This window comes from Paraphaeosphaeria sporulosa (assembly GCF_001642045.1).
Source record: "Paraphaeosphaeria sporulosa strain AP3s5-JAC2a unplaced genomic scaffold CC84scaffold_1, whole genome shotgun sequence".
NCBI classification, from domain to species: domain Eukaryota; kingdom Fungi; phylum Ascomycota; class Dothideomycetes; order Pleosporales; family Didymosphaeriaceae; genus Paraphaeosphaeria; species Paraphaeosphaeria sporulosa.
The window spans coordinates 5,116,227-5,138,433 of record NW_017253360.1 but is presented as its reverse complement, the minus strand read 5'-3'; the positions used below and the strand labels follow the sequence as shown (position 1 = coordinate 5,138,433).

The 22,207-nt window shown below is 52.4% G+C and overlaps 10 protein-coding genes across 10 annotated transcripts; 6 read left to right on the top strand and 4 right to left on the bottom strand.

The window, feature by feature from the left end:
- Nucleotides 1-262: 262 nt before the first annotated feature.
- On the top strand, nt 263-2,028 carry CC84DRAFT_1227985 (FAD-binding domain-containing protein; the record flags this gene model as incomplete). The annotated part of the gene is made up of 3 exons (XM_018183628.1): nt 263-918; nt 972-1,543; nt 1,710-2,028. The coding sequence occupies 3 exons, from the start codon at nt 263-265 to the stop codon at nt 1,967-1,969; spliced, it is 1,488 nt and encodes a 495-aa protein (XP_018043455.1). The 3' UTR covers nt 1,970-2,028.
- A 117-nt stretch (nt 2,029-2,145) lies between these two features.
- On the top strand, nt 2,146-4,931 carry CC84DRAFT_179758 (uncharacterized protein). Its single transcript, XM_018185475.1, has one exon. It carries the CDS (start codon nt 2,241-2,243, stop codon nt 4,653-4,655), a length of 2,415 nt encoding a protein of 804 aa, XP_018043454.1. The 5' UTR covers nt 2,146-2,240; the 3' UTR covers nt 4,656-4,931.
- CC84DRAFT_179763 (uncharacterized protein) lies at nt 4,932-6,030 on the top strand. The gene has a single exon (XM_018185477.1). It carries the CDS (start codon nt 5,208-5,210, stop codon nt 5,865-5,867), a length of 660 nt encoding a protein of 219 aa, XP_018043453.1. The 5' UTR covers nt 4,932-5,207; the 3' UTR covers nt 5,868-6,030.
- On the top strand, nt 5,988-7,607 carry CC84DRAFT_179760 (FAD/NAD(P)-binding domain-containing protein). The gene is made up of 2 exons (XM_018185476.1): nt 5,988-6,952; nt 7,005-7,607. The coding sequence occupies exons 1-2, from the start codon at nt 6,193-6,195 to the stop codon at nt 7,538-7,540; spliced, it is 1,296 nt and encodes a 431-aa protein (XP_018043452.1). The 5' UTR covers nt 5,988-6,192; the 3' UTR covers nt 7,541-7,607.
- A 33-nt stretch (nt 7,608-7,640) lies between these two features.
- Nucleotides 7,641-8,879, bottom strand: CC84DRAFT_1227981 (uncharacterized protein; the record flags this gene model as incomplete). Its single annotated transcript, XM_018183627.1, has 4 exons — nt 7,641-8,202; nt 8,259-8,500; nt 8,555-8,605; nt 8,712-8,879. 4 exons carry the CDS (start codon nt 8,877-8,879, stop codon nt 7,641-7,643), a joined length of 1,023 nt encoding a protein of 340 aa, XP_018043451.1.
- A 1,256-nt stretch (nt 8,880-10,135) lies between these two features.
- CC84DRAFT_179751 (uncharacterized protein) lies at nt 10,136-10,499 on the top strand. The gene has a single exon (XM_018185474.1). The coding sequence runs from the start codon at nt 10,211-10,213 to the stop codon at nt 10,412-10,414; it is 204 nt and encodes a 67-aa protein (XP_018043450.1). The 5' UTR covers nt 10,136-10,210; the 3' UTR covers nt 10,415-10,499.
- Nucleotides 10,500-11,076: 577 nt separating this feature from the next.
- Nucleotides 11,077-12,869, top strand: CC84DRAFT_1136391 (MFS general substrate transporter; the record flags this gene model as incomplete). Its single annotated transcript, XM_018176098.1, has 5 exons — nt 11,077-11,268; nt 11,371-11,798; nt 11,878-12,087; nt 12,143-12,347; nt 12,397-12,869. 5 exons carry the CDS (start codon nt 11,077-11,079, stop codon nt 12,832-12,834), a joined length of 1,473 nt encoding a protein of 490 aa, XP_018043449.1. The 3' UTR covers nt 12,835-12,869.
- Nucleotides 12,870-13,058: 189 nt separating this feature from the next.
- CC84DRAFT_1171692 (linear gramicidin synthetase subunit C) lies at nt 13,059-16,919 on the bottom strand (the record flags this gene model as incomplete). The annotated part of the gene is made up of 1 exon (XM_018179924.1): nt 13,059-16,919. One exon carries the CDS (start codon nt 16,917-16,919, stop codon nt 13,059-13,061), a length of 3,861 nt encoding a protein of 1,286 aa, XP_018043448.1.
- A 373-nt stretch (nt 16,920-17,292) lies between these two features.
- On the bottom strand, nt 17,293-18,077 carry CC84DRAFT_179746 (uncharacterized protein). Its single transcript, XM_018185473.1, has one exon. The coding sequence runs from the start codon at nt 18,022-18,024 to the stop codon at nt 17,617-17,619; it is 408 nt and encodes a 135-aa protein (XP_018043447.1). The 5' UTR covers nt 18,025-18,077; the 3' UTR covers nt 17,293-17,616.
- A 277-nt stretch (nt 18,078-18,354) lies between these two features.
- CC84DRAFT_1193046 (alcohol oxidase) lies at nt 18,355-20,822 on the bottom strand. The gene is made up of 2 exons (XM_018181270.1): nt 19,158-20,822; nt 18,355-19,110 (listed from the first exon to the last, which is right to left on the bottom strand). The coding sequence occupies exons 1-2, from the start codon at nt 20,406-20,408 to the stop codon at nt 18,463-18,465; spliced, it is 1,899 nt and encodes a 632-aa protein (XP_018043446.1). The 5' UTR covers nt 20,409-20,822; the 3' UTR covers nt 18,355-18,462.
- Between the last annotated feature and the right edge of the window lie 1,385 nt (nt 20,823-22,207).

Genomic DNA, 22,207 nt, shown 5'->3' with positions numbered 1-22,207 from the left:
GTGCTCACGGCATTGGTGCAATGTGACAGTTCCAAGCATCCGCCATCTCCAGGCCAAGAGCAGTCATGTATTGTGATATGCCGGAGTGTTCGTGTATTCGCTGGTACAGGAGACTACCCTTGAACAAAGTCTAGGACATACGTCATCTGGATAGAACAGTTGATATCGTAAGATTTGGAGAAGAATAAAGAGTGCTCACTTTCCCCAAGGATCGCACATGTTTTGTGCCATCGAACCTGTTTCCAATCGTCCGCGCACCGCGATGTTGTCCTATCTCATTCCCTCAGTCCTACTCGCGTTCGCTCGCATAGCCATAGCGGACACCTGCTCCTCTGTTGAGGCTCTCCGCTACATCAATGTGACCCGCTCACTCGACCTTGCGTACATCGAAGAGCAGACCCAATACTGGTCTACTTCATGCTCAGCACTTCTGCCTTCTTGCATCATCTTCCCTAAATCAGCAGAAGAAGTATCCACTGTAGTGAAGATCCTTGCGAACACGACTGAGAGGTTCGCCGTCAAGAGTGGCGGACACAACCCCAACAATGGCTTCTCCAGCGTGCAAGGTGGACCGCTGATAGTCACGGAGCACCTTGACCAGGCGAATTTGAACCAAGCCACTGGTGTCATTGACGTGGGGCCCGGTAATCGGTTGGACGGGATCGCAGCGAAACTGCAAGGTAGTGGATGGACGTTCGTTGGTGGTAGAATTGGTAACACCGGTGTCGGTGGCCTCGTGCTTGGCGGTGGATTGTCCTATATGTCTGCACAGTACGGTTGGGCAGCAAGCCAGGTCCTTGAGTACGAGATTGTGTTCGCCAATGGAACCATTGGCCACATCAACAAGGACAATTATCCCGATCTCTTCAAAGCCTTGAAGGGTGGGGGGAACAATTTCGGAATTGTCACGAACTACAGGTCAGTGTTATAATTATTGTAAGATAGCAAACATGGGCTTACTGCGTGTACAGACTGCAAGGACAACGCCAAGGAAACATATGGGGCGGCAATCTGGTATATTTGCGGACACCAGAGAAAGACAAGAAGCTGCTCAAAGCAGTCCGCGACTTTACCGAGTACAACGACGACCCCAAGGCTGCTGTCATCGTGACTGCTGAGCGAACAAATGTGAATGTCGTGGACTCGTGGATCATCTTCCTCTTCTATGATGGTCCTTCCCCTCCAGCAGGAAAGTTCGATAATTTTACGGACGTCAATCCACTGCTAGACACCACGCGAACACGCACATACGCCGACTTGATGGCCTTGAGTAACTGGGTCGTTCTGAAGGGCGAGGTGGTTGACATCGCGACAGAGACCATCCCAATTCCTTCAGCCGAGGACGAAGTAAAGGTCATGGAGAACCTGCACAACCACTGGAGGAATATTACTGATACCACGCTGCTTGAGGTCGGCATCGTCGCGTCCATCGCGTGGCAACCATTTCCGAAAGCCATCGCCAGGGAAGCCCGTGCCCGTAGCCCCGATTTGATTGACGCGGACGACTCAGTTGATCGAATCATCATCGAGATGAACTATGCGTGTACGTAAGCCCGGGGTACAAGTTCTAGATACTAGGCGCAAGCAATATCTGAATCTTGTCGGATATTACTTACACTCTAGCTAAGCTTAATCCCCTTATCTCCCTTCCCCAATCTTCCATCCATTAGTCAAATGTACCTATCACTAACTTGTACCTCCAACTTTAGTCACGCTTCAATCGAGCTACGACAGAATGGCCGACACGATGGAGGCGACCTACGGAGGCGTGCGAGAGAGGGTGTTAGGCTGGCAGGAGGACGGGACGCTTCCAGAAAGCTACAATCCGGTATTCATGAATTATGGATTCTTCCGCCAGGATTACTTTGGCAGGCTGAAGCCGGAGAACAGAGCGCTGGCGAGAAGGGTGCAGGAACAGGTGGACCCAGATGGTCTCTTCCGAGCCAGGACTGGGGGATGGAGGCCATAGTCGATTCTCGTTGTTGCAGTGTACATCTAGAGCAATTTCATTGAGTTTCGAAACAGCAGTCCATCAAGTTTGATCTTTGGAGGTACAGGGGGCGTCTGCGTTTCCCCAGGGACGCTATCGATAAGATGCTTGGCAGAGACCGTGGCCATCTCGCGACCTCCGTTATAGTGCCAACAACGCGCTCCACCAGCGTTCCGCCTCCTTGTAACGCCGATAATGGCGACAATTTCATGGTAAAGGTTGCGCCCTGGGACAGCTAAAGCGTACCGAGATGGCGGCGAAACGGAAGTCACGCGCGGAAGAGGGGCCCCCCGATGCCATCGGCGCGCGAAAGCAACCCCGACGAGAGTCAAGCCAACGTCCAAGCCAAGAGCAGCAACAACCAGCGCGCAAAAAGCTAACCCCAAAGGAACTTCGACAAGTCATGGAGAAGTACATTTACAATCCTGAGTGCGCTTCTGAGTGCACGCTATGTGCAACAGGAATGTGGCAACGACTTCTAATGTCGACCGCGGATGACGGAGGAAGCGCACTTCAAATGGCTCTGGACTTGGTGGAAGGGCCCTGGGAACTTACACCGATACGTATCGTACACCGTTTCAAAGGGTTTGCCTGCGATGATATCAAATGGATCATTCGGCATCTCTGGCAATTATGCTTTCGAACGAGCGGGGCCAATGAATTGTCATGGACAGAAGTCCTCGCAGTGTTGAAAATCTCGGCACAGAAAAACAAGACCACTCCTGGGACATGGTCACGGGAGGCGTTTATCGATGCGCAGAGTCAGGGAATCGACGAGGCAGTGGACAAGAAGAAGAAAAGCGCTGCCAAGAAAGCAAAGCGGACATCAGCAGACCACATCGAGCAGATCAAACCGAGGAGCAGCGGTCACGACACGGCCGTGCTCTCGCTCAGCTCCGCTCAGCGACTTGGAGGCACCAGAGGAACGATAGAATCGCCTCCATTTCCAGAAAGCCCGGCCAAACCTCCATCCGCATCCGCGGTTAGTCCAACGGCCAGACCCAGAGGCATCATAGACAACGGAAAGTCCCCACTTCCAACTACATTGCCAGGGAATACAGCTCCGCTCGGTCGCCGAGATGGTTCCGTTATGTTGCTGGATCGCGAGACTACACCACCTTCCATTTACACAGGCGAGACTAGGGTGCCACGCCGAAGAGTCTTGAGTGCACGAATCGAGCACTCCGACGACTTGAGGTCGGAGTCATACCAAAGTGCGTTGTCGGAGACAAACCAAAGTTCGTCGGGTGACTCAACTGCACCAATTGAATTGGAAGCTGACGCCCGACTGAGAGCCGCCGCCATTCTGGAGGAGTTCGAATCACGCGACCCTATAAGCACGGCCACTTTAAGGTATATGCTGGCGAAGCTTGGCCTGGCTCAAAGCAAAGTCGATCTTGGGGGTGTCAGAGTGCTTGATCTGGGTGATCTCATTCAGTCTTCAGTCGGACAGGTGGCGGGCCTTGCATCTGGAAAGTTGCATCCTGTTAGCGCTCGCGACATTGAAACATGGACCCCTTCTGATCTTGATTGTGATGGGATCAAGACGTTCGTACTTCCGTTCACGGGCCAGCCCGAGGTCCCCTCGGCCTTTTATGTCCTCAAAGATTCAATATGCCACGCCTACCTTACAACTCCTGCGCAAGAGAATATCATGCTCACGCAAACGTTGCCAGAAAAGCTTATCAGAGCTGTTGCTGGTCTGGAGGGTGCAAAAAATTGGAAGATGAAACTGTTGAAGATACAGGACTGCTATGATCGGTCACACAAAGATCATCCGAGGGAAGAAGACTGCGGTCTACAAGCGCTCGCAGTCTGCCTAGCTTGTTTAGACAATCTGTTTTTCCTCTTTAAAATGGATATAAGCTTCTGGCGAGCTGTACTTGCTACGGCTATTCACGAGTCTGCTGGCACTCGATTCTTCAATGATTGGCTGCAAGGGAAATGGTCGTCTCAACAATTTGAGTCTACGCCTGTTCGTGACAAGAATCACCACCCCTACTACGCCGGGGCTGTGAAAGCTCGCGAGGCAAGAAGCAAAGCGGAACGACGACAATCCAGGCTTGCGCGTGTGCTCAAAGATGATATCGGAGAATTGCGAGCGTGGATCCGATATGCGCAGCAGAAATTCATTGATGTCAAAAAGACGATGGCGGCTCAGCGCGAAGAGATAAGAATCAAAACAGGACCAGATTTCCAGGAGCTGAAGGAGAAAACGGAGTGGAATGCAAAGAGATATCTTGGAGCTGACGCGTTCAAACAGCTTGGTCCAGAGCAAGTTTATGGGCCGTATCTTTCGAGAATGAAGCTTCTGTACGAACAAAGGTCTAAGAAGGAGGAGGTTTTGCTGCAAGTCCAAGAGCACGCGGCCGAAGACGCACTGAAGTTTCATGATCAGCTGTTGGCTGCTCTTGAGGCAGGCGAAGGATTTGCACAAAGAATGAAGATCGAAGCAGAAGATGATGTCCAGAAAGCGAAGGACTTTCTACAGAGTGAACTTCACGTGGCAAAGGCGAAATTCGAGAAGGATAAAGCGAGGAGAGCAGAGGAGAAACGGAGAATAGCAGAGCAGCAACAGAGACTAGCAGAGGAGCAAGCGAGATTAGAGCTAGAGGAGAAGAGGGCGGAAGATGAATTCGAAGAAGAACTGGTGGACATCGACTGATCGAGTCGGAAACCATTACCGGCATCAACATCAGGCAGACGAGACCTCACCCATCGCTTGCGGGATGCTGTCGATTTGACTGGAGAGGAGGACTCGGCCGCGCTTTTGGAAAAATCCCAACTGTTCCAACCCACCCCCGCATCAACACCATGGCACGCGCAATCGCATACGGTAATTGGAAACAGCCCATCAAGGCTAGTACATTCGGTATCCAAGCCACATGGCAAGGAGAAGTACGCGTCCCTTTCGCATGACACACCCGCCGCCAATCAAATAAATGTGTCCATCCACCAGTTCGCCCGGCTACCTGTAGAGCTGCAAGAACGCGTCCTAGGATTTTGCGACAAGCCAGCACTCTTCTAACTCATGCAGACCTCGCATTTGATACATATTGAGGCGACGAAGCTCTTCTTTTCCGGTTCTGACGCCTAGTATTACGACAATGGGAAATTTCTGGAAGAGGGCGGCCATCCAAGGGATGATCTCCATGATACCAAACTCCTACATTGTTACAGCGATTGCATATCGTCTTCGTTTCGATTCTTCGGCCCGATGGACGTTGGAGAAGAACACTATGGCGAAGGGCCACCATTCATGAGTACGCTAACGAAATTCAAGAACTGGGTGAATGTCAAACTCATCCTGGACCAAGTATCATCGTGCCACATAAACCGTTCTGTGGGCAGTTGGGACATTCCACAACCTGTGAGTCAAGGCATTGCAAGCCAGTACAACGCGCTTCGAATTCTTCGCATTACGGTTATAGAACAACATCATTTTCGTGGAAAGCACGAGGCATTCGGATGCCCTGCTCCGTACTGCGATGCCTGGTTCGAGCGACCTGAAAATACACGACAAATCTGGCGAAGGGGGAACATGACGAAGATAGCTATGTCTTACCAGAACGTTGTCGTTCATTATTTGTGGATGGCGAGAGGAGACTGGAATGCTTATGGCAGAGCAAAGGTGAGATCGCCGAAACGTTCTCGATGCGGTGGGAAATTTATAGATCTGAGGAGCGAAAGGTTGCCGAGAAGGAATTGTATTGTGAGATGGAGCCTGATTCGTTACAGATTCAAGATGGGCTACTTTTCAAGCAAAGATGGTTGGATCCAATACGACTTTAGCACGGGAGGCGGAACCATGAACAGTTCATTGAAGCACATATACGGCAAAGCATGCAGGATCGGTGAACATTGCGGAATGCACTAAGAATCCGCAAATATCGGTTGGTCGACCAGGTTAGGGTCTCGGCCTCTTAGGCCCGCTGCATGGATTCTACGTTCGGGTCCCTACCACACTAAGAGATCCAGTTCACCCTAGTGTTATCTTGGGTGGCTAGCATATGTACTTCCTAGCCGAAGATGGTGGCAGAATCTTTGTCGTCAGCATAAACACAGGACAACAGCACCCCGCCCACGTGATGTGGGGCTACATTAGCACCTTCTGAACGTGATTGTTCATTGAAGCACCAAGTCCACCAGCACACAGCAACAGAACGACAACTTCTCACTATACTCTCTGTTCTTCTTCCACTATGGGTATTTCCTCAACACAAAAATCCTTCAACCTCGCCATAATAGGCGGAGGCATCTCTGGTCTCACCTGTGCAATTGCACTCCACAAACGCAATATTCCCGTCACAGTCTATGAGAGCGCGGCTTCTTTTGGTGAGATCGGTGCCGGCTTAGGCTTCCAACCGAACTTCGTGCACACCATGGAGTTGATTGCGCCTGGTATTAAAGAAGGATTTCTCCGCTGTGCCAACAACGAGGAAACCGATCCGCCGAAATGGTTCGATGTGCGAATAGGCGACACTCGAAAAGCCGACCGCGAAGGCTTTGTTCGCAAGAAAGATGGCAGGAAGATCAAGCTCGGTGAGCGTATCTTCATGATTCCTGCGAGACCGGGTCCAAGAGGAGGCGTCCATCGCGCACACTTCCTTGACGAACTCATCAAACTTCTCCCTGGGGGCATAGCTCAGTTCAAGAAAAGATTGCTTGACGTTACTAAGGCGGACAATGGCGATGCAGTGTTGCACTTTGCAGATGGCACGACGGCACAGCATAGTGCTGTTATTGGCTGTGACGGGATTAAATCGCGCACACGGGAAATAGTCCTCGGCAAGGAAGAAGCACGCCCGCTATTCTCAGGAAAGTATGCCTACAGGGCTATTCTTCCGATGCAGAAAGCGCTCGAGTTTCTGGATGACAAGCAAGCGACGATACCGCAGATGTATTGTGGCTACAAACGCCATGTTCTCACGTTTCCGATTGCCAATGGCACTATCTTCAACGGTATAACATTCGTCTAGTTCGAGCAAAAGTCCGAAGCTAACGGGACGCACAGTGGTGGCATTCAGCTCCCGAGACGAGTGGACCAACCCCGAGTGGGTAGTCAAAACATCGAGAGAAGACATGCTCGCAGACTACGCACATTGGGACGAGAAAGTCAAAACTATCATAGCGAACGTGAAGAATCCGGATATCTGGGCGCTCTACAATCATGCCCCAGCCCGCACATTCTATCAAAGCCACCCGCGTATATGCTTGCTTGGTGACGCGGCCCACGCTTCGACGCCACATCAGGGGTCTGGCGCAGGAATGTGCGTCGAGGACAGCTACGTACTTGCGGAATTGCTAGCCGAGATATCCGGGGCAGATGAACTCGAGACGGCGTTCCGGGCTTACGATGCGGTGAGGCGTCCAAGGGCACTGAAATTGGTTGAAACGAGTCGTCAAGCCGGGATGCTGTGGGAGCTTGAAGGCCCTGAGGGTGACGATCTCGATGCTTTTGAAAAAAACGCAAACACTAGGATGTCGTGGATATGGGATCACAAGATTGAGCAGGACCTCGAGAGGGCGCGGGAGCTGCTGCGTGTATAGCTGCAGCAGTCTCATTACAGCGCTGTTTACCTGACTAGAGTGGAAGACTGGTTTTCAGACCATCTGCCTAACAATATGAATACACTGAAGCTTTGTAGCTTCAATCACGAGTTACTTGGACATCCTTCGTCACCGTAATTCCCTCAAAAATCCGCTCCTGCGACTCACTCCGACTAACCAGACTAATCACTGCCTCACTCTTCACGTCCTTTCTCCCACTCTTTAGTGCGTCTAGATGAAAACTCCCAGCTTGCCCCTTCCCAAATGTGCCCCTGGACATCTTCCCACCTGTAGTGCTGTCCCCTCCATATCGCGCATAGTATCCCGCACTCGCACCCTTCGTACTGCGCCACCTCTGCGGCCAAAACCTCGATATCGTTCGCCGCAGGCTGATCAAGCATGCGCATATCACACCGACCGCAGCCTCGATGAAGGACCACAGGTTCGTAGGAGCGGACTCCCACGTTGGCTCTTTGAGCTTGAGCGTCTGAGGGAGTGTCGCCATGCGTAGCGTTGTGATGAGGCAAATAAAGAAGCCAATGCTGAAGAGGATGATGAGGCCGATGCGGTTGCCGAGGGACATGTTGAGTTTCATGATGAGGGGGAGTGGGAGGAAGAAGATTATGAGGTCAGTGACGAGGTTGGAGATGGCGTTCGTCCAGCTATTTACATACACACGTTAGAGTTGTTCTTCTGCAGGGATAAGATTGTAGCGTACCGATGCCATGCAAAGTTTATGCAGGTACCTGGAATCGTGCGATCGTAGACGCGTGCGACTGGATTACACTGGAAGATACCAACGATCAAATACGAGATGGTCCAGAGGCCGCTTATTCCCATCATGACATACAGGACTTTGCGAAAACCGGCAACTGGAAAGACGCGGTGGTAAAGCATGAGGAAAGCGAATTTGTTCATTCCGTTCGTAAGGATGTAGAACACAACTGTGAGATAGAAGTACTACAGGGCACTGCCTTTAGCTGACGCTCTCTTTCAGGTCGGGCCACTACATACCTTGAGTGCTTCGCGGACGTCACCTCCTGTCGCTTTGATGTCTGCTACGTGCTTCCCGAAGCCATAATGCGTGGATGCAAATACCATGGCTGCAAAAACAATGAGGAAAATCTGGTTGATCAGTGACCGTGTACATCGACTATTTGGACTGACTTACTGTAGAGGCAATGACAAACGCATCTTCGAGCCCAAACCATCCGCGGTTCTGCCATGTGGTCGTCAAACGCATCGTAAGCAATACCAGCGCAACCGCAGACAGCGAGATGGATACCCATCTCAGATCGCGCTGCTCATTTGCATAAGCCGAGAAAACGACAGTGCCCATTCTTGCACACTGGTTTCGCACCCGTACTAGATCGTACAAACAGACATAAACAAGGGGTCCCGCAACGTCGAGATCTCAGATCGTGAAGCTTGTGCAGTATAAGTAGTTTTGCAGAAGATCCCTCGATCTTTAGGATGATCCTTTACTGATGGGTGCTGGACAAGGGATGGACTGGGTGGCCCGAGTCCGTGGTCAGCACGTACTCTGAACGCGCGGGATACCCAGCTGTCACCAAGAGTGTGAAGGGGCCTCGTCGATCAGGGCCTGTCTTCTTGTCTGCCCGTAATGCACTGACGGCATGTTTTACCAACAAGCCGGTTTGACACCGGGTTACTATTATCGCTACATATGAGGGCTCAGCTGAACCAATCGGGGATGTTCCATTCCCTGCCTGGCTCCAATGATTCTGTCAAGGCGGACCGAATACTCAGACAAAACGGGTGACAGAATACGGTCTTCGGGATGTTTGGTAACGATGGATAGGATGAAGACCCTTAGTCGGTAGTGGGAAGAAGGTGGCTGGCTTCTTGTGATACTTGGCTCACAGCTGTGCCGTAACAAGGGAAACCATACTTGAGGGTTGAACTGGATTCCCGCGCTTTCCAACATCTATCGTGATCAAAGTGATACGATAAAGGAGGGCTAACGATACTCGAAATTGCGTTGGTCCGACAGTGACGGGTAGAGATACCTGATGAATAGGGCCGACAACGATGACCCTGCTTATGCATTGTTTCGGCGCAAAGACTAGGCGAATTATACCACGTTCCCTCTGCGCTCTCAACTCTCGAGTAACAACGTCGATCCTTGACCTTACGAAGAAGCTCAGCGAAATCCAACATCTCGTGCTTGGTTCTTCGAACACGACTGTCATCCTCGCAAATGTCAATGAGCCTCACGATGCTTTTGCGCGGTGTTATTGCGAAGTGCATACATATACGAGGAGCCTCGTGCTCCTCTTGCGTTGCTCTCGCATTACGGTGCCGCACTCAATCCTTCGAATAGGCGCCGGACGTACTTCCGACAAGGGAATCGGGGGGGTCGAAACGGCCCGTGGCTCGGGATATCGCTCCCGCGAGCGTTCGCTTCCTCCGCAGCAGGGGTTTTCGGACGGCTCATTGGCCTGCAACCGCTGCAACCGCTGTGAGTACCTCATATTCCTCCACCATGTCAAATTTTGGTACGTTGATGTCTAGTGCGTCATGAGTCAGGAAGGAAGCTTGCACGGGACGGCGCGAGGGTGGATACGATACACCTCTAGGCAAACTCTACGTAGAGACGACCCTGCCTCTCTTTTACTAACGCGCAAATTTTGCTTTTTGACAGCTACGATGATCCCCCACGATGCGGTAGAGCATCGTAATGCACAAACGGATCCATGCATGCATTCGATGATGCATTTTGATTTGCTAAGGGGATCAGAAGTCGTATTCGGCACGTCTGAAATCCTTCCGCGAAGACCCCAAGATAACACGCCATTCCACCACCACGGTACACTCGCCAGGCGAGGTTTTCGGCGCTTTTCCAGGGTCTAAAGGCCGCAAGTTTACGTGTATGCCGCGTCTAGACATGCAATGGATGCTCGGTGGCGGTCTGGATGCAAGGGGTCTTCTTGGCTGCAATGTCTCGTTTCCCGGGATCTGTTACCACCATGCTGCGGAAGTTGCGGTGAAAAATCATACAGTCCTTATTGTACGGCGGTTGATCCTTTCCTGGCGTAGTCTGGTGTCACCGAAGACATGCGCGCAGTACGATCGGCTCTTCTACGGAGGCGCGATGCATTGTAAGGATGTAGGTAGGGTCCATTTCATCCAAGCGAAGGGTGGGGTAGGAGATGATACACGATTCGGATTGAACTACTCATCTTGCGCGTGTTATACTTCGGAGTGTTTTCCCCGGCCGTATGATTCGGTCTGCACCAACTGTTGAGTTCCTTCTCAAAAGAGATTGGCCTTGTCTGCAGCAGACCTCGTAATCTTGTCACCCACTATCCTGGGTCGTCCTTCCATCTTTTGCCTTCGCGCAATCTGCTGACTTCATACTCTTTTCCCGAATTTTATGGAAATTTTGATTGTTACCTACCATTGCATTCCTTGTTCTACTTCTTTACCCTGTTTGTCGAGCTGCAGAAGCGGCATACATCTTCTGCGATTGGAGACTTCCGTCCTGTGTGACGAAAGGCCTCCTGAGAGCAATCATGGCGACAGAGACACACTCTCTGGAGAAACAAACCGTCCTTACGGATGCAGCTCCCTCTCCCAGTCTTGACTCCTCTCATGAGCGCCCCATTGATCGCGCTGCGGAGCGGCGCCTCGTCCGCAAGCTTGACCTTCGCATCATCCCCGTTCTCTGGATCCTCTACCTCTGCAACTTCATAGACAGGGCAAATGTAAGAACCCAAGCACAATTCCCATCGAAGTAGGCAATGGATTTTCAACCCAAACGTTGCTCCCCAACCCACCAGATCTCCCCCAACTCTAACACGCCACAGATCGGTAATGCCAAAATCGCCGGCATGGAAAAGGAGCTCAACCTCATCGGCCAACGCTTCAATATCTGTGTCTGGGTCTTCAACCTGGGCTACCTCGTCGCCGGTATCCCCTGCACCATCCTCTTCAAGAAATACGGCCCGAAGTCTCTCTGCGTGATGATGCTTCTCTGGGCCATCACCGTCATCGGCTGCGGCCTCGTGCGCACCTGGGAGCAGCTCGTCATCACCCGCCTGCTCGAGGGCATCTGCGAGTCCGCATTCATATCCGGCGCGGCCTACTTGATCGGCGCGTACTACACGACCGCCGAGTATCTGGGTCGCTATGTGATTTTCTTGACGGCGGGGATCATTGCGGGGGCGGTCAATGGCTTTATCTCGAGCTTGATTGCGAAAATGAACGGCGTTGCCGGTTACGGGGCCTGGCGCTGGTAAGTTTCTTCCCCGGCCCTTCTTATCAGTCTCCCTTTCCGGTCCGTCCCGTGAAACCCTTCTGACCCTCTCAACCAGGATTTTCATCGTCGAGGGTCTGCTGACTATTGTGATTGCGTTGGCATGCTGGTTCTTTGTGCCGCCGTTCCCAGAGCACTGCACGTTCCTGCAGGGAGAGGAGAAGGAATTGATGCTGAGGCGAGTGAAGGAAGGAGGGCATAATGCACATGACACGATAACCATTAAGGATGTGCTCAAGGAATTGGGTGATTGGAAGATTTGGGCTGGGTAAGTCCAGCTCGTTATGGTCTGAGGAGGATGTGGCATACTGACGTCGATGCAGTGTCGCCATGAATCTGGGCGTCACCGAAAACGCGAACTCGCTCGCCAATTTCCAGCCTACCATACTCAGAGGCCTTGGGTACACCGCGACTTCCGCCCAGGTACACACGATCCCCGTCTATCTCACTGGAGCCGCTGTGTCCGTTATCTTCTGTCTCATCTCCGAGCGTTTGAACCACCGCTATGGCTTTTACCTCCTAGGTTGTGTATGTCTTCCTTGTCTCTGCCTCCCTACCAGCTCCTAACCTCCAGCAGGCAATCCTCGCCGCCGGCCTCGCTATCGAGATCAATTATCCGCCCTCAGCTAGCACCCGCTACGCAGGTATGTTCCTCATCGCCTGCGGCGCCTACGTCTCTATGCCCATCAGCATCATCTGGGTCAGCGTCAACGCGGGCAGTGGGTACAAGCGCGCCATCGCCATCGCAGCCATAATCAACTTTGGCACCGCTGGCGCCTTCGTATCATCCAACGTGTTTCTCTTTAAGGAGACGCCTAGGTTCCATACGGGATTTAGCACGGGCCTAGGTCTCGTGTGTATGGGGGCAGCGGCGGCGACAGTGTACTTTGTGGGATGCTGGTGGACGAACAAGAAGAGGGATGAGAGTAGTAGCGTGATGGTTGAGCCGGTAACGGAGCAGAGTGAGATGGAGAAGTTGGGATGGGAGCATCCGGACTTTCGGTTTGTGTTGTAAGATGGGGAACTCGAAAGTGCAAGCAGAAGCAATGTAAATATGTAGCGGGAATGAGGACAGCGAATGAAATTGGCAGCAATTTGACTATTGTACTTTACATAATGCAGGAAGGTGCCGTTTACGACGCTTCGTATATGCTGCAGAAATCTAATTCGATGTGCATGAGTTTTGATATAGAAGCACGCCTGTACGCCGATGATCTGACATTGGTCGCTTATAGATACCTAAATCGGCTCGTCGCGCGGCTCGATGAGGATTTCATTCATGGCAACGTGATCTGGCTGCTTGAGAGCGTAGACAATGGCGTTCGCCACATCCTCGGGGTCGAGCACCTTGGCCCCTGTCGGCTCGCCGAACTTCTTCAGTGCCTCAGCATCAGTCGACATGCCAAGCAAATCCGTTGCTACGTTACCAGGCTGGAGACTCGAAACTCGGAGACCAGTGCCTGCTGTTTCAACTCGCAGAGCCTGGAGGGTAGCCTCAACAAAGAACTTGCTGGCAGAGTAGACACCGAGACCAGGGAAGACCTTGCGTCCTGCATCTGACGAGATCGCAACAAAGTGGCCCTTGCCACGAGAAAGCATAGAAGGAACCGTCGATGAGATGCAGTTGAGGAGACCCTTGCAATTGACATCAACGGTACGGTCCCACTCTTCAGTCTGCACATTCTTCATCATAGTGAAGTACATGACGCCCGATACGGAAATGAAAATGTCGATTGGGCCTAGCTTCTTCTCAGTTGCAGCAATGAGCGCCTGCACCTGCTCTCTGTCGGTGACATCTGTCTTCTGGCAAAAGACTTTTCCTTCACGCACAACGATGCGCTTCTTCAGGTCCTCAAGAGCGTCGATACGACGTGCAGCGAGCGCGACGTGGCACCCCTCGCGGGCCAGAGCTGTAGCAGTTGCGGCACCAATTCCTGACGAAGCACCCATGACAACAGCCACTTTGTTGTAAAGCGGACCCCTCTTAGGGAGCTGGCCGGTGCCGCCGGTTGCGTTTGAAGTAGCCGGCGGCTTAGGGAGCCATCCGCGGGCGTACCAATGACGGGTATAGGTCTCGAGTAGGGTCTCGTCTACCTTGGGCCGCTCTACAGCAGCGCGGAATGGCCTCGTCTTTGCGTTGTCAAGTACAACGATGTCGCGGAGGAACTCGACACTGGGCATACCACTGCGCAGGATATCGATGGTGAATGCACCGTCTCCGCCCTTAGCAGAGCCTCGCTTGTCGTCCCATAGCTCAACCCACTTGTCGAACTCGAGTGGCTGCGTAGGGTAACCGAGGTTGTTCAAGTTCTCGAAAACTGCGCTGGTGTCGACAGGTGTTGGGTCTCCAAGATGGAAGATAACTTGGTCCGCATCTAACTGGTTTCCAAGATGAACGATTGCTTTACTGACAAAATCGACCGGAGTCATCTCAGCTCGCCAGCCTTTGACATCAGGATAGTGACCGATACGAACAGATTCCACCAAAAGTGCTGTTAAAAGATCCCAGGCATTCGATGATCCGGATTGACTGTGGCCGCTAATCGTACCGCAACGGTGGACCTTCACTGGTAGACCACGTCGGCTCGCTTCTAGGACCAGTTGTTCAGCGACCCATTTGGTCTGGCCATATCCGTCTGCGAGCTTCTCTGGGACATCTTCAACTGGCAGCATTGCATCCTCCGGCCAGCCCGCTTCTCCGGATGCAGGAGGCAACACTCCGTTGGTGGAAACATACTGGACAGTAGCCCCGCCTTGGCAAGCCAAACGCAGGATTTCCTTCGTGCCGATGACGTTGGGCAGTCGCAGTGCAGCGTAGGGATAAACCAAGTTGACGGTAGCGGCGGCATGAACGATGACGTCCACGCGTTTAGCGATCTCTGCAAACGCATCAGGTGGCAGACCAAAGCGTCTCCGGGACAGATTTCCGGGAAGAATTTCCACGCGTTCCATGATAAGATCGCTCCACAGGCCGAAGTCGAGCAAATTTCGCCTGATTCTTGCGATACCAGCAGGAATTTCGTCCTGTGATGCATCGCTAAAACGCACAAGACATATGATCTTCGCAGAAGTGCTGTCGAGAAGATCGCGCAACAGGAAAGCACCCAAGAAGCCGGTCACGCCGGTAAGAAGAACAGTCTTTGCATCCTTCAGCGCGTTCATCTTGGTATTAGTAGGTTGGATTTCCTTGTCGAGCACGGAGTCAGCCCGCAGGACCGCAGGAAGGTCGGCTTGAACCGCAGCGGTCTGTCCATCGCGGACAGCGCGCACTGTGTCCAGATGGCCGTTGAGGGTGGCTGGATCAGCAAGTCTAGCTACAGGAATCTTCAATCCGAATCTATTCGAAAGCCGGGCAGCAAGGTCGGCGAGTAACAGAGAATGACCACCCAGGTCGAAGAAGTTATACTCGGGAGTGATGGAGCTTGGCTGAATACCAAGAATGGATGCCCACACAGAAGTAATTTGCCCAATGTCAATGGGATCCTGCTCGTATGCAGCTCGCTTTCCAGTTGGCGACTTTGTCCTTGTGTTCGGGGGCGGCAGTGCTTTGAGGTCGACTTTCCCGGATACTTCGTGCGTAGGCAAATCGTCCATTTCAACCCATAGGTGAGGGATCATGTAGTGCGCCAGATAAGGCTTGAGTACCTGCCTCGCGCTCATGCTACGCGCATCGCTATCGATTTCAATGTTGGGTCGCTCAGGAGAAGAAGCGTCTTTGTCACGGACAAAGTACGCAACCAATTGTTTGTCAATACCCTCGCCGTGAGCTACAACCGCACAGCGGCTGACAGAGAGATATTGAACGATGTCATTTTCGACTTTTCCAGGAACCACAGAGTAGCCGCGGAGCTTGATCATAGCCCCAACTCGTCCAGTGATCTCGAGCAGCCCAGATGGAAGCAGACGTGCCTTGTCACCGGTTCTGTACATTCGAGCACCAGACTTGGCACTGAAGGGATTCGGGGTGAATGCTTTCTCCGTCGTCTCGGGAAGATTGAGGTAGCCTCGAGCCAGGAGATGGCCGCCAACGAAAAGCTCGCCATTAGTGCCATCTTCAACCCTGTGACCACTTTCATTAAGAATGTAAATGTACTTCTTGTCGATCAAGGGAGGACCGACTGGGCAGTAGAGGGCTTTCGGATCGATTTTCTCAAGCATCTCTCGTATATCACCGCAGGCGACCTCATGAGTCTCACAAGCGCTGTAAACGTTGAGCAGGCGAGCGTTTGGTAAGATCTTGAGACCACGGCGGGCAAGATCTGTGGTCACCACTTCGCCGTTCAACCATATGGTTTTCAGGTTAGGCAGTCGGTTGCCCAAGTTAGGATGTCGGGAAAGTATAGCTGCAAATAAGGTCGGTGTGAACAGAGTTTCTGTGATCTTTTTCGAAGACAGCAAATCGACAAGCATGCGTGGATCATAGCTCGCCTCATCGGGAACAGCAACGACAGTCGCGCCGCGGAGGAGCGGCCGAATAATCTCCCAAACAAAGAAGACATTGCAAGCAACACGATCTCCTTGTTGCAAGTCAGATAGGCCGAAGCGAAGGTCATATGAGAGGACAGCCGCTCTGTGAGGGTTTGCAATGCCTTTGGGCTTGCCAGTAGTCCCACTCGAGTAAGCAACAAAGCTTAGCTTATCAAGGTCGGTCTCTGCGGGCAGCTGAGCAAGTTCGCTCTCCTGTACATGGCCATTGCTGTTGGAGGCTTCTTCGTCGAGGGTGATGAGGGGGACCCCTTGCTTGATCTTGTCGACTTCGGCACGCACCGTCACGACAACAACTGGGCGTGCATCGTCAATGACATCGGCCAGCAGATCCGGAGGATAAGCAAGCTCAAGGACCAGAAAAGCACCGCCGGCGCGCAATGCAGCCAGACAAGCGATTACATAGTCAGCGGACCGGGGTAGCAGTACGCCGACAAGGCCATCGCGACCGACGCCATGGGCTCGGAGGCGGTCGGCTAAAGCTGCAACCTTCTCGTGGAGCTCAGCATACGTGTAGCTGTGCTTGTCGTCTTCTAAAGCGACAGCATCTGGGGTCGCTCGTGCTTGTTGGGTGAAAAGCGCTGAGAGGTCTTTTGTCGTGTCGATGATGGGCATTGTTTTGCGGGGATCGTAGTGTGTAGTAGGTATGTGCCGAATGGGCATCTTTACGTATATAGCCCGCTTGTTGCCCCCCACCAAAGCAAGGAAGCTGGATGTCAAAAATTGGCTCGATGGCTTTACTGTTGAGACGCTTGACCAGTAATGTCGTTCGCTTATCGGGGCGGCTGCTGGACCTAGGTTTTGTTTGCTCTAGTGTGCTCTTTGCCGATGACGTTATTCGGCTGGCGTTGCGTCGGGCGGAGTGTGGACGCTGATTGAACCAGGAAAATCACGAGGTAGTGAAGGAATTGTAACCAGTTCGTAAGAGGTCTTGGATGCGTGGGAGGGACGACACGTCGTTGTGTGTAATGGAGCGGACTGGAGGCACGGCTTGGCGCCGCAGATAGCCGTCTTCTAGCGCAGCACCCCACAAGAAACAGGAACCATTGTGCTCTTCAAAGATACGAGGACCGTGAATGGACTATCTCGTCAGCATGTAGTCTTGCGAAACTCCCAAATCTTTCCGTGAGTGTGCATTGAATTGGTGTTGGCAACGGTGAAACCTGAAGCGGTATGCTTTGCCAACGCATCAAGAGAGATCCATGCGGTATGCTCTCCTTGGCCCGTGAGAATGCAAAGCAATGGTCGCAACAGGGTAGGTTTGCAATGGTACATGGTCGCGTGGGGTGGAAGGGCACCTGCATCGGAAGTCTCAATTGTCGTTCAAGTGCCACAGCATCCGTTGGTTCCGGATTGATTTGAACACCACATTTGCGCAAGGATCAACAATTTCGCTTGCACATAGTAATGTTCTGTGCTTTGAAGTTGATATAGACTTGGGAGAAAAGTAGTCTGCCACTGTGTCAGCAGGCACGTAGGCCAGCAGGATGCCAACCTGATTCAGCTTGCATCCTTTCTCCATACAAACATGCTCGCGGAACTTGTTGCGACAGCGGATGTATCCTGTAGAACAGTCTGTGCCAGTACGTGCGCAGAGCCGATTAGCAATCAATGTAGGTGCAATAGAGGAAGCCACTGTAGCAGGAGTATAGCGACGACTAGAGCTCCTCCCAGTAGCCAAATCGCATGCTAGAAAACTTGTAAGCTCGCACAGGTGCATAGTAAGTGTTGAGAGAGTGAAGTGACGGGAGACGGAGTGAGGTTCATTTTAGCTCTCCATGTCTCAACAGAACAGGGTCGCGTGTTGGCCGCCTGTTCCACTTTAACCCCGCACGTGCACTCCTTCCCCAGACTTGGTGGCCCCACGTGCCTGCGTCAGCACATCGACACGGTCGGACTTCGAGAAGTGAACCTAGTCTGAGGCTGCTAATAATTAAAGAATCCGAAGACTCCTACGCGTGGAATTTACACCGGTTAAAAGAGAAGAGAGACAGCTTCGAAATAACAAGACTGGCGGATGTATAACCTCTCGGCCGGGTGGCGCTCGGCTCGTCGGCGTCCCATCAAGATCCAAAGCGAATGCCATCCTCACGACCCTCAGGGTACTCGAAAATGTCAACTATACTAATTGCAAAGCGTAGGTACATCAAGAAACCGACTACGATCTTGGTGTTTCCCCCCTAGGTTCGCTACTGAATCTATCATCATCTTGCTTGATTAAATCGGCCCCCTTCTCCGCCACAGCATATGTACTACTCATGATGTTACCGCTCACATGACCCGGGAAGACACTTGCATCGATAACTCTCAAGCCTTTGATCACCTGGCCTTGCCCGTCAATCACCTGCAGTCGATCATTAACAACCTCGCCCATGGCTGCTGTGCCGATTAAGTGGTATTGTGTGGAGATGTGATTCTTCACGTACTCCACTCGCTGCTCTTCCGTCTCTAGAGAGTTCTCTGGGGGAGGCAGCACACGCTCGCCCAACGATTTTGCGACCAAAGGATGCTTCGATACCTCATCAAGCCATTTCAAGCCTGCTGCTAGTATCTTCGCATCCGTCTCGTGACGAAAGTACCCAGGATCGATGACCGGCGGCTTCGTTGGGTCCGATGAGGCGATGTGTACGCTGCCGCGAGACAGTGGATGTTCGAGGCATATGAGCAGAGAAAGTCGGTTCTTGCCATCTGGCGGGGCACTAAAGAATTCGATCTGGGAATGACCAGCGCTAACATCCAGTTGACACGGGATGCAGAATGTTTGCAGGTTCGCGAAGGTCGGGTCTGCTAACTGTTCGACAATGACCTACGAAGTTTAGTGCCGTTCTGATGAGGGATATGATCACGAATTACCCTCTCTTGCGCCTTCTCGAACTTGGTTTTTGCGTGGCTCTTCTTCTCGACCTCTTTGAGTGTTTCCTGGAGCTGATAATCGTTGACTATGCTCGCATAGCTGACGAAGCCCATCAGCATTCCTGGGCTGCCGTAGGGACCGTTGTGCGTCTTCTCGTAAATATCCAGCTGTGCTTTGGCATAGTCCTTACCATGCAACGAGTCCATGCTCTTGATCCCATCTTTCAGATCGAAAAGCATACCACCGAGAACATGGTCTTGGAAGTTAGCCCCGACAGACTTGTTCTCGATGGCGCATTTGACTCCAGCCTTCTGTAACACATCCGGATCTCCAATGCCCGACAGCTCCAGCAGTTGGGGAGTCTGAATGACACCAGCCGACAGAACAACCTCCTTAGTCGCCTTGACCGCGTGGACTTTTCCTGAGTGTGAGAACTCCACGCCTGCCGCAGCATGCTCGTCAAACAAGATCTTCGTGGCGTAAGCTTCCGTCAAGACGCGCAGATTCTTTCGCTGCAGATTTGGTCGAAGATACCCAGTCGCAGCGTACGACCGATTCCCAGGGTCTGATGAGCGGTCAATGGCTGCGAGAGAAGAATAGAACCCCATATGGTCGCCACTCCAGGCATCGCTCAAGGTGCTATCCTTCCCTCCAACCTCGTACGCGGCCTGGCAGAAGTCTTCCTCAAGCGGCATGTAGTGGTCGTTAAAGCTCGTGTGGATGGGTCCGTCGCTCCCGTGGTACTTCTCCCGCCCAGCAAACGGCATGAATTGCTTATTCGCGGGCAGCGACTTCTCGTCAGGTATATCGAGGTTCTGATGTTTGCGGAAATATGGCACAAGCTCATCCCAACCCCAGCCCTTATTACCTAGCTCCGCCCAACTATCGTAGTCTTTCCGCGATCCACGGACATACATGAGATAGTTGATTGCAGAGCTCCCACCCAGGACTTTACCTCTCGGCATGCTGTACGTCTTGTTCCCAGCCGAGGGCTGGGGTGTCGACTGCATGCACCAGTCATACTCGGGTCGGCCGATGAGCGTAGGGTACAAGGACGGAGTGGAGATTTGCTTGTCGTCCATGCGGTTTTGGCCTGCTTCAATGACACCAACCTTCACTGAAGGGTTCTCCGTGAGGCGCGCGGCTATCACGAGGCCGGCTGTGCCTCCGCCTATGACCACATAATCGTAGTCTCGAGAGATGAACTCATCAAGGGAGCACAAAACTGGTCCGGTATTCTGGGCCGCCATTGCTCAGTCGCGACTTCCTCGAATGCTCAGGTTGTTATAAATAAAATCAATGTCGCCTAGAACGAGTCAACACGCATCGTGAGCCTGGATACGAGTACTTGTAATCGGTGTTTCCCCGCATCTCAACTCCAAGATCCGCAGATCCGGCATCGAGACCAGCTTCATGGTCACGCATCCTTAAATCCGTCTGATTGTCGGAAGGCCGCCGGATATAGCCTACATAGATCGTGCGGGATGGCGCTGGCGCTGGCGTTGGTGGCCTGCAGATTGCGGGGGAGGCGAAGGGTCGGATCGCACGGCGTGCGGGGCCTGGCGAATGTAGTCGCAATAACAATCTCGCGATATGATACCAGTGTCGCGTATTGTGCCGGGTGCCGACCCCAGGCGTTCGATGGGAATATATTTGGGTTCGCTTGCCCGGCCTTGCGTTCGTCAAGATGCTTGTCGCTAACGTTAATTCAGACGTCTCCCGAATGGCCGCCACTCAGCCAGCCTCCTTTCAGGTTCCTCGTGTACAAAAACACAAAGTGATCAATTGAGACCGGACAGGAATGAACCTGCGAACACAAAAATCTTTGCAAGCCTTCTGAGTATGGAATCAATATGGCAGGAGCAATGCTAATGACGCAAAAGAAGGGGTCGAGTCTAGCTTCGATAATACAGGAGCGCATACTCGATGCTGTTGATGGTGTGCCTTTCAGCTCAGCATCAGAAACAGCAAGACCAATAACAAAATTCAAACAAGACCCTCTGGTCAGCCTCATCGATTTCGACCATTTGAAAATATCGGATGAAAACCTTTTGCGGGGTCTAGTGAAACTTTCAGATATTGGAAGTGACGGGCTGACGCGTCGCATCCACCTGAGCCGCCACCGTGCGAACAGCAGACGTACTCTGTACTTCGAGGACCACGGATTTTTTCGGTCTATTGCTATGGCGAGGGAACCGAAAGCACGACAATGCATTGCGGCATTTGATGCATTTGCCGTCGTGTCACCTGAATGGTCGTTTCTTTGGGCGCATTCATCGAACAACGGTGCATGAGGCTGGCCCCAAGACCAGACTGGCGTGAGCGTTGAGCATGGGTAAGGCTAACATCTCGATCTTCGGCAACAGTTCTTCTCACTCATGGAAGAATTTGAGGCTGGAACCGTTGCACATCCTCATCTCGTCAAAACACCACCCATGGCACTTTGGGCGATACGCGAGATACGAGCTCCGATCAATGCTCAATCAACGCATCTTGGTGGCGCGAAGTGGTAAACTTGATGCAATGCGAAAAACCTCCGAGCCGAACGTCGTCATGCCACAGCAAGTTGAAACATGAGTCGACAGCTCAAACAGCTTGGCGGAAAGACCCACTTATGCTCCACCTAGGTGAATCATTGGAGGAGAAACAGAACGTGTTGTTCGAAACCTTGCGTTACCAAGGATCAGGTAGTTCTATGGAACCTCCCGCCTCCCGATCCGAAGGCAGCCCCTGGTCAACACCACGGCTCGAGATGAGCAGGAGCGCTCCGCCCGGTACCAAGAGGCAAAGCTTCACAATGATGGCGGAAGGCCAAGAAAAACCAAGAAGACAGTGCGATCGCGGGTTTCAAGCACATAGCGCCGTAATCGTTCGAGTGGGGAAATCAGGGATCCCTATGGATATGCGCAACGTGTGATGGACACCACCGCAGCAGCGAGCTGTATAAAGACGATGCAGATGCCATGTTGGAGAGACCACTCTTCACCGAGCACACTCATTTCATTCATTCTTCAGACATTCACTTTGCTTGAAGCAATCCATTCTCTTC

Coding starts and splice junctions, on each gene's coding strand:
- CC84DRAFT_179758 (XM_018185475.1), top strand. CDS start 2,241: ATGGCGGCGAAACGGAAGTCACGCGCGGAAGAGGGGCCCCCCGATGCC.
- CC84DRAFT_179763 (XM_018185477.1), top strand. CDS start 5,208: ATGGACGTTGGAGAAGAACACTATGGCGAAGGGCCACCATTCATGAGT.
- CC84DRAFT_179760 (XM_018185476.1), top strand. CDS start 6,193: ATGGGTATTTCCTCAACACAAAAATCCTTCAACCTCGCCATAATAGGC. Junction 6,953..7,004: donor CAATGGCACTATCTTCAACG/GTATAACATTCG, acceptor CGGGACGCACAG/TGGTGGCATTCAGCTCCCGA.
- CC84DRAFT_1193046 (XM_018181270.1), bottom strand. CDS start 20,408: ATGGCGGCCCAGAATACCGGACCAGTTTTGTGCTCCCTTGATGAGTTC. Junction 19,111..19,157: donor TCGAGAAGGCGCAAGAGAGG/GTAATTCGTGAT, acceptor TAAACTTCGTAG/GTCATTGTCGAACAGTTAGC.
- CC84DRAFT_179751 (XM_018185474.1), top strand. CDS start 10,211: ATGATCCCCCACGATGCGGTAGAGCATCGTAATGCACAAACGGATCCA.
- CC84DRAFT_179746 (XM_018185473.1), bottom strand. CDS start 18,024: ATGCACCTGTGCGAGCTTACAAGTTTTCTAGCATGCGATTTGGCTACT.